Below are 9,622 nucleotides of genomic sequence, written 5' to 3'. Positions count from 1 at the left end.
ACATGCTTAATCAGTTGTAAGAGTGTTACAATATTCTACGAGCCAAGTTATCAATTATAACTCATTATAGATTATAACTACTAAAAACTAGAGCTAGTCTATATACAATTCTCAAATAGAGACTACTCATGTAAGTCCTTACAGTTATATTTAAAAAAAATTAAAATCATAATAATATCCCTTTTAAAAATTTATTTTTTCTCTTTTTACCCTCATTCATCAATGAGACTGTACACGCAGTCACCCACTCAGAATTGTAAATAGAATTTTTCTAAAAACTAATATATATATATATATATATATATATATATATATATAACTTCATTGTCCAATTTCAGTTATTAAAACAAATGAAAAATATGTGAAAGAGTAATGTAATTTATCTTTTTCATCATCGTTAATATGTCATGAAATGATTGGAAAAGATAAATTTATAGAAGTGGGGACGAGCTGATGCAGCAACGATGTGGCAAGTCACTTTCCCCATAAACACAAAATATACACACAGGTGATCAGCCTGGCCATTTATGTGTGACCAAAGGCAGGCTGTGGCCTTAAAAGTCTTCTCCAATAGTACTCCAATTTGTTTAATTGAACCTACTGATATTAATTGATGTTTAATGTAATTGGAAGAGGCATGCATTTGTCAAAGAAGCAATACATCTTTAATATGTTATGGCCTACTGTCCAGTCATTCACACCTCAGATTGAAAGATACATTAATATTGACAACAAGATGTGTATTAATATAAAGTTGTTATGAATTTCAGTCCATAAATCATGTGGTTAGCATCACAAAGTTATTATTATGCCAACTCATAAAGCTCCAATGCCACACCCTCACACAGTCATCAGGAGGAAAAAGAAGGGGCAACCATGACATATGATGCATGTACGTTGTTACTAGTGAATGATTGAAAAATGGAAGTTAATGGGCCTTTTATGCAACCCATGTTCATTTAAATAGTATGGAAATGATTGGCATAACCCCTGCCTTCAAAATAGAGGTTTGGAGTTCGAAAATATAGTATAAGAGATAGCTAGATAAGTGAATGATCACAACAGATGAAGTGGAAAAGCTGAGGTAGCTCGATAGGAGCAACAGAAATGTTTCGGAAATTATATGATAATATTACTTATAATAAGATGACAGTGATACGTCTGTCTCTCGAATTAGCTAAAAATTTCCTTAAAATCAACATGACTTCCTTATAATACAATATCTCCTTGGTCGAATCCAGATCATGCAACAAGACAACTTGTGAAATCGTTGTACGTAAGATAATGTAAGTCACTTTCTGTCATTAACTGACCAAGTCATGATATACAAGAACGTTCACCTAGAAGGATTGGCCCACTGTTTATCTATCAATTCAAGGCAATAAGAGGATTATTACACATGCAAAAGACCTTAATTTATTCGGAAAATAATAACACAAACAAACCTTTTCATTCATAATCAGAACTATAAACAAAAGAGTTATCTACCATACTATATATATTTGAGTTCTATATAGAACTGATCATTAATCGCAATGCAAGGTTCTAATTTCATTTTTTTTTTCTTTTTTATTAGTTAATTAGCCGTAAACTCGCACGATGTGTGGATATAGTTAGGTTATTATATAAAAATAACATGAAAAAAAAGGTAGAGACATTCCCACATAGATTCATCCACAAAGTTTGCACCTTTAGGTGCAATTTGGATAATGAGATGAGATAAGATGATTTTAGATGAAAGTTAAAAGTTGAATAAAATATTGTTAGAATATTATTTGTTAATATTATTATTGTTTTGAGATTTGAAAAAGTTGAATTGTTTATTATATTTTGTGTGAAAATTTAGAAAAGTTGTAATGATGAGATGAGAGTAGATAAAATACTTTCACTATCCAAACAGGACCTTAGAGTCCAAACCCTTCAAAGAGTATCACTTTTGGAGATCAAATACTGTTAGATTGGTATTCCGTGGATAGTCTCTTCATTGCCTTGTTTTATTGTTCATAGGGAATGGCCAAATTTACGAGGAAATGGGTTTAAGTTGCAGTTCTTTCAACTTTCAAATATCCAAATTTATGGGGAGAAAATGAATGATCTGAATGAAGGGAACAAAGCTTTTGGAATTATATATTTTAATAAAATAAAGTAGAAAAAGTAATGGAAAATGGAAAATGCAGCTAATACTAGGGAAGAACATGACTGAAGACTTGGAAAGCAAGTAGCAACCAAAGGCACCATCTACTTAATGTCTTCTTTGTGAAGGAATTATCAATCTTTACTTGTCGGTGTCTCTGCCTTTATTCTTGTTGGATGAGCAATAGATGACTCATGCAACATAAAGTTAAGAATCCTCGACCATGTCTTGGGCCTTTAAATACAAGGCTTGATCAACCTTAGCAAGCTCCCTCTCCCCCTCTCTCTCTCTCTCTCTCTCGCTTGATCCCTGATAGGAAAGAACTTTAATTCATCGGCACAAGGCGTTGCAGAAAAACAGATTCAAGAACGCCACAGGGAATCTTTGCCATTTACTGAAACATGACATCCCAGATTCCTGAACCTGTTATTGGAATTCCAATCAGCTCGGCAGCCGTTGAGGGTTCCTCAAATGAGCCTCCCACTTTGAAACATGGTATGACTCTCTCTCTCTCTCTCTCTCTCTCTCAATGAAGGTTTTGTTCCTAATGAAATGGTCTTCACGTTGCAGGTAGAGCAGATTCTGTGCTTAATATGATGAATAAACTTGCAAAGAAGGCAGACAATATAGCACATGCTGCATATGGAGTTCGAGAGCATGGTAAACATTTCATTGCTGTTTCTAGTTCCTGAATTTTCATTGCCTTTCGTGGATTCCATACTAGTTTTCGTGATTCAAGCTATGGGGTTTCACCAATTAGAAATTCTAATTTTCGAAAGTTATGAAATTGCAGTGAGATTGGGGCCAAAGATCACTGAAACCGTGAAGGGAAAGTTGAGGTTGGGGGCTAGAGTTCTTCAAGTAGGTGGAGTGGATAAGATCTTCAAACAGATATTTGGAGTTAGAGAAGGAGAAAAACTATTCAAGGCTTCTCAGTGCTATATATCAACAACAGCAGGTCCTATAGCAGGCCTTCTCTTCATCTCAACCGACAAGGTTGCCTTTTGTAGCGAGAGATCTATCAAAATCTCTTCTGCAAAAGGTGAAACGGTTAGAGCCCATTACAAGGTAAGTATTCACAAGATATTGACTCTCTCTCTCTCTCTCTCTCTCTCTCTCTCTCTCTCTCTCTTAAGTGGCATCTATTTTGTGCAGGTCATGATCCCAATTAAGAAGATAAAGAGAGTCAATCAGAGTGAGAATGTAAAGAGGCCTTCACAAAAGTACATAGAAATATTAACTGTGGATAGTTTTGACTTCTGGTTCATGGGTTTCGTAAATAATCAGAATGCCTTCAAACTTCTTCAGCAGGCTGTCTCTCAATCTTCAGAGTGAATATAACTCGTAGCCTTAAAATACAAGTACCTTCTCCTCTTGCTCCAGCTACTGTAATACAAGCCATTTATAACGTGTATATACATAAAAGGTGGTCTTTTAGTGCCTCAACCAATGTTGGCTACTGATATCAATACTGGTATTGGCTATGTCCCATTTTGACAGTTGATGAGCAGAATGATTCTCCCCTGCTTCAACAACAACCAATAAATTCTGACATAGAAAGCAATATTCAAAACAAAAATACATCTTGTTCGGAACGGAACATCACGCACTGTGTCATTGAGACAGGAAACATGCCTCTCAACTCAACTAAATGTGGAATAGTTGCCAAGTAAAACTACTAAAAGGAGAGTAAGGACAGCATTCAAAGACCCAAATTGAGCAACCAGGCAATGAGTTTACAAATTAATCAAGAGATTGGTTCTTAGACCATTAAAAAAAAAATACTGATTGTCAACAGTAATGTAAGTTAAAACGAAAATCTTGTTTGGTTATGCAGTTAAGATGAGATGAGATGAGATGTTTTGTTGAAAGTTGAATAAAATATTGTTATAATATAATTTTTTTTAATATTATTGTTGTTTTGGGATTTGAAAAAGTTGAATTGTTTATTATATTTTGTGTGATAGTTTGAAAAAATTGTAATGATTATATGAGATTTGATGAGATGGTTTTGTGTAACCAAGGTAGCAACCTTCTAGAATGACACTCAAAACAGTCGAACTTATTTCTTGTAGGCCACCATATTACAGACTTCACTGCTATTTCTCATTCATTCACAGCTCAGGAATTTTTTTTTTTTTTTGAAAGACACAGCTCAGGATTAATATAAAAGATTGACAAGAAGAATGCAACCAAGTTTTATACCTCAAAACTATTTTTATCCAGTGAAAAACAAAAGACTATCCCCATTTGGATATAGAAACACTCTCAATCCATCTCATCTCATCTCATCATTATAACTTATCTAAATTCTCATATAAAATATAATAAACAATTCAACTTTTTCGAATCTCCAAACAATAATAATATTAAAAAATAATATTCTAATAATATTTTATTCAACTCATATAAAACATCTCATTACATCTCACTATCCAAACAAGACGAATCAAGGGCATCTTCTTTTCTGCACCACTTCAAAATCAAAAGTTTCATACTTTTTGCAATAAAATCTCAGGTGTTAAGTTTCTATTAACTTTTCTGTTAATATATTCCAAGAAATCAACATATTCACACAACTATATCTTTAAAACCAACTAATGTGATAGTGCCACTTCATAAAAAATATTGAAGTTTATTAGTTTGAATTCCAAATTCTACATAGGAACTCACTAATCATCACACACTGGTATACAAACACCCACATCAACATCCAATAACCTAACTCCATTGCTTAGTTCCAATTATAATTTAAGACTAAACTTCCAATCCTTTGCTATTTATACATTATACATTATCATTTCTTTCTACATGAGATTTGGTTAATTTAAACATTTCTCTCTTTTTCTTTCTTTCTTCCGTCCCTTTTCCTTACTATTGGAAGAAAGTTGACACCAGAAAGCTAAGATGCACGTGGTAGAAGGAAAAGGGAGGCTACAAGAGACAATGTCTGTGCTACTTACAACTCAAATATGGTACGCTGAACAGCTAGCTAGCCTAAGTTCAACCGCGTCAACTTTTTCCTACATAATAATTGCATAGATGCAATGAGATCGTTTGAAAAAGACTAAAAGCAAGTTGGACGTAGGCTCGAACTACATATCTGATACCTTCACAGAATGGAACAATCCCCAAAAAGCATTGAAACAGGCAAATCAATGAACTTCAGAATTGTGAATAAAGCATATCCCACAGGTGATTGATTACATAATGAGCATTTCCCGGGCAGACATCATGAACATATTAGTGACCATTATTATTGATTTCATTTTCATCCACCAATCAATCCCTCGGAGACTATCTCCCATTGCCTGACTAGTTGGATGGTAGTTCATTAAGAAATTGGTAATACAATGCTGCCATTTGGAACCATCGATAAAATGGCTAAACTCTTTTCAACGTATCTATAGTTGGTATCAGAAGATATGCTTCCAATTGAAATCCATCATCTGACTGGCGAACACATCAAGCCCTCTCGGTATATTATACACTGATACCCCAAAACCTTTTCACATTTCTCACAAAAGAAAACCACTCCACCTTATTTGTTTTATTTTAAACGCAATCAGCTATCTTCGAGATCCTCCCATACATCCTCCTAATCTCTATGGTGCAACAATCTCTGCGGGACGACGTTAAGTATGAAAAGTCGATTGCAACAGGTACAAAACTAAATTATGAGGCAGAGTTCAAAATGCAGACCAGGGGGCTAAATACAATATTTTTCAATCCAAAGAAACAAGGAATAGATTACGAGGCAACCGAAATACAATGCACATGCAACATATACATGTAAAATATGAGTGACAAGTATCCAACTCCAACAACAAGAAGGCAAATTCTAACCCCAGAATAAAATGAATATGAACAGGGCTGCTAGTCGGATTAACTCTCACCAGTTGCAGTAATCTGTCAGGCTTTCAAAGGTATGATAACTCTGAAGGGAAGAACTTTCTTCCAGTAGTGCCAGACTGTTCAAATCAAGGGTTTTAAACACAAAACATCAGACTCGGATAAACTCCCTGCAAAGTTCACCATGCAGCGTGTGGGAAACTGCAATCCAGCCTCATCGAATCCGGCCTTTGTGATAAGTGGGCATGACCTCACATCCAGATATTCCAGAGAGTTGCATTTGTCAAAAAGCAGACCAATCGCCGCAATTGTTATCTTTGGACAGTTGCTAACCTTCAAAACCTTCAAACTCAATTCAATTTCCCTAGTACCTAAACCTTGGAAAGCAGCATCTGTCACCTCCTCACAGCACCCAATGTCGAGAGCCTCTAGGTTTATGCACTGATTGAGGATACAGCTCAATGCAGAGTCGGAGATATTTGAACACCAATCCATCCGTAAGTTCTTCAGACTATTTTTACAAGAATCAGCAAGTGATTTTAAAGATTCATCAGAGATGTTCCGGCAGCCACCAACAATAAGAGTCTCTAGATTTTTGCAGAATCTGACCAAGGAAAATATAGAGGCGTCTCCAATTTTGTAGCAATCCAACAACTTGAGTGTCCTGAGAGAAGATGCGCAGGCCTCAGACACACTTAAAACCCCACCATCCCCAACATTGCTGCATTTATTGATATCTAAAAACTTAATACGTTGGCAACCGTTTACAAGATTCGTGAGTCCAGAATCACTTATATTGGTGCATCCTTGCAGCCCCAACTCTTCTAAATTGTGACAGTTTTTGGAAAGAGCATGTAATAATTTGTCTGTAACAAATCTACAGCCAGTAAGATGTAGGCTTTTCAGTTCACAACAACCCTCAGCAACAGCTGATAATCCCTTGTCAGTTAGCTTCCTGCAATAGGATACATCTAAGCATTGTAGTGAAGAAAGACCATGCCCAATTTCCACCATGCCAGCATCGGTGATTCCTGCAAAACAAGAAAACAATAACAAAGGAAACCATGTTAGGCATGTTAGATTCAACTCCAAAAGAAACTATAAGGGAAAGTAAAAAACCGATTTCATCAAGTAAAAATAATATAAAGAAAAAACAAAACAGGAACTCCAGATGGAATGGCATAGTAAAAGAACATCCAAAATAAAACCTGGGAATAAATTACAAACTGCAATCAACTGTTTCAGTAAGCAAAAAAAACCAGCAAACCATATGAACATTTTATGGGTATTAGAAAATAAAACAGCATTTTATTCAATTGATGCATATCAATCACAAATTGTATTTAACTAAAGTTCAAAGTTAACTGGTGACCTCAAGTAAAAGTTTGGAACCTCAAGCCCACCCAACCAGTAACAAGATAGGAGAGGTTGAAGATATGTTTCAATGCAAGTTTCTCTGACAACCATCAAAGTCTAATCTTACTTTCACCTCTAAATGTCACTATCAATTATATATATATATATATATATATATATATCCCCGATTCTGCTCCAAGTTTTGGTCCTGTATTTGTTCCATCCACCGAACCATATCAACCATGTATATGTAAATTTAATGATCTCACAGGATGAAACTGACAGTACAAATATCTAAAAGAAACATATCCCATCAAATCAAGCAGCAAAACATTTCCCATTGAAGTGTTACAATGGCAAACACCTCTTACACCCAACTTATGTACTTTCTCTTCCTCAGTAAAACAAGAATTCTTCCAAGAAACAAACAACCATCCAACAACTTAGACAATCAAAATGTACATTCTGCAAATAGAGCACCATCGGATATCTACCTTTAATCTAAATTCCACATTTTTTTCCTTCAGTAAAATTGGATATTTTCCCTAGAAACATACGAAAACCCATCAAACTAACTGAAATACCTATTCCAACATATTTAGCATGATAGGGGAGTGAATGGGTTCCCGTGTTGCCTGAGAGGGGGAAGTTCTTGCAGTTTACAACAATTTCAAGAGTTCCATTTGTAACTTTGAGTAGTCTTAATGTAATTTAGAATTTTTCCTCAATTTCTTAAAGCAACTAACAAACCAAAATAACTTCAATTCAACAAGTTCGTTACCCTCATAATACCAAAACCAGTAAAAAAAAAAAACTAAATGATAAAATTTTCAGTAAATTTAGCACAAATACCCAAAAAGATCTCCCAGGTCTCATATCTTTCTCACTAGTAAATAGAACTTTCATGAGAGACAGCAAACCATCCAAATTTGCAGTTGCCATCATTCTCCAATTGAGCATTCTAATACACCTCCTATACTTCCATCCCATCCACACATTTTCTCAGAGAAATAAACAATCCTTCCCAGAAACAAACAGAACAGTCAAACAAACACAACCAAGCACTCAAATTCCAAAAGCTCACTAAACCAATCCAAAAAAGAACTTTGCAAATTGGGCACAAAACACAGTCAGATAAACAAATTTAGTTCACTTTCTCGGAAAAAACAAAAAACAGAAGAATATACCTTTGCAGTTCTGCAAATTGAGCACTCTGAGGCACCTAAACCCATCGGCAATAACAAAGAGATCGGAGTCGATAACACCGGGAAAAAAGGAGCGGGAAGCGGACTGAGAGAGGTCGAGCTCCACGACCCGGGAGAACCTCGCGGCCATCTTGCGGAGCATGTGGATTCCGGCCCGTGCGGCTAGCCTCTTCCTCTCCGTGCTCTGCAGATACAGCCATTTCTTACAGACCAAGCCGAACGCCTCCATGTCCTTGTCGCTCCCAAGCTTCGCCAGAATCAATCGTATCTCGTCGTCCGTCAGGATTTCGTTTATGCAGACGCTGGAAGCCATGGCTTGCTTGCAGAGTCACAAATCCCTAAACCTAACACTGATTTGGGGAGATTAGGATTAGGGGTTTCGTTAATTACTCGAGTCGGTGGTAGGAGTGCGTGGGTGTGTGTTTTGCGCGAAGAGTGAGAGTAGAGTACAAATAACGTTCTTGTTGATGAAGTTACATCAATATCCTCGGTAGATGGTTACCATTGTGTTTCTTCGGCAAGGGCATTTCGTAGTTTCGCATAGACCGGTTGAGGGTCATTATCACTCTCAAAGTCTCTCAAGTCTCAATCATTGTTGTTGGTGGCCCCAAATTGCCATATTTATTTTTTTTAATATTTTTTCTTCTCATTCTGTAAGCTCGTTTAATTAGTGAAATAAGATAAGATGAGAGGAGATAAGATAATTTAAAATGAATTAAATAAAATATTATATTTTAATATTATTATTATTTTATAATTTAAAAAAAATTTAATTATTTATTATATTTTGTATAAAAATTTAAAAAAATTATAAAAATGAAATGAGTTGAATTAAGATAGCATCCATCGACGTCTCCAAACGGAAAAAATGTCTTATTTCCTAGTTTAACTTCGAGAAGAATTATACTATTTTCCCGGATACCCAATCTTCGTAAGAAAATCACAAACTCCAGGGAGGATGCTCCATACCAACTGTTATTGAAGTCAAAGATGCACCAACATCACACAGACTTGTACCAGTAAAATTAAATAAAACATGTTGAGTTGCCGGCCACGAATTATTCAATAAAGATTA

At 35.5% G+C, this 9,622-nt stretch overlaps 2 protein-coding genes across 2 annotated transcripts; one reads left to right on the top strand and one right to left on the bottom strand.

Annotated features, from left to right (window-relative positions):
• Positions 1–2,263: 2,263 nt before the first annotated feature.
• LOC121255561 (GEM-like protein 4) lies at positions 2,264–3,631 on the top strand. Its single transcript, XM_041155931.1, has 4 exons — positions 2,264–2,629; positions 2,705–2,794; positions 2,928–3,202; positions 3,290–3,631. Exons 1-4 carry the CDS (start codon positions 2,536–2,538, stop codon positions 3,467–3,469), a joined length of 639 nt encoding a protein of 212 aa, XP_041011865.1. The 5' UTR covers positions 2,264–2,535; the 3' UTR covers positions 3,470–3,631.
• A 2,198-nt stretch (positions 3,632–5,829) lies between these two features.
• Positions 5,830–9,157, bottom strand: LOC121255560 (F-box/LRR-repeat protein 2). Its single transcript, XM_041155930.1, has 2 exons — positions 8,530–9,157; positions 5,830–7,017 (listed from the first exon to the last, which is right to left on the bottom strand). The coding sequence occupies exons 1-2, from the start codon at positions 8,858–8,860 to the stop codon at positions 6,110–6,112; spliced, it is 1,239 nt and encodes a 412-aa protein (XP_041011864.1). The 5' UTR covers positions 8,861–9,157; the 3' UTR covers positions 5,830–6,109.
• Positions 9,158–9,622: the final 465 nt, after the last annotated feature.

The sequence above is a fragment of the Juglans microcarpa x Juglans regia genome, chromosome 3D (assembly GCF_004785595.1).
Source record: "Juglans microcarpa x Juglans regia isolate MS1-56 chromosome 3D, Jm3101_v1.0, whole genome shotgun sequence".
Lineage (NCBI taxonomy): Eukaryota > Viridiplantae > Streptophyta > Magnoliopsida > Fagales > Juglandaceae > Juglans > Juglans microcarpa x Juglans regia.
This window is presented reverse-complemented; position numbering and strand designations above follow the sequence as displayed.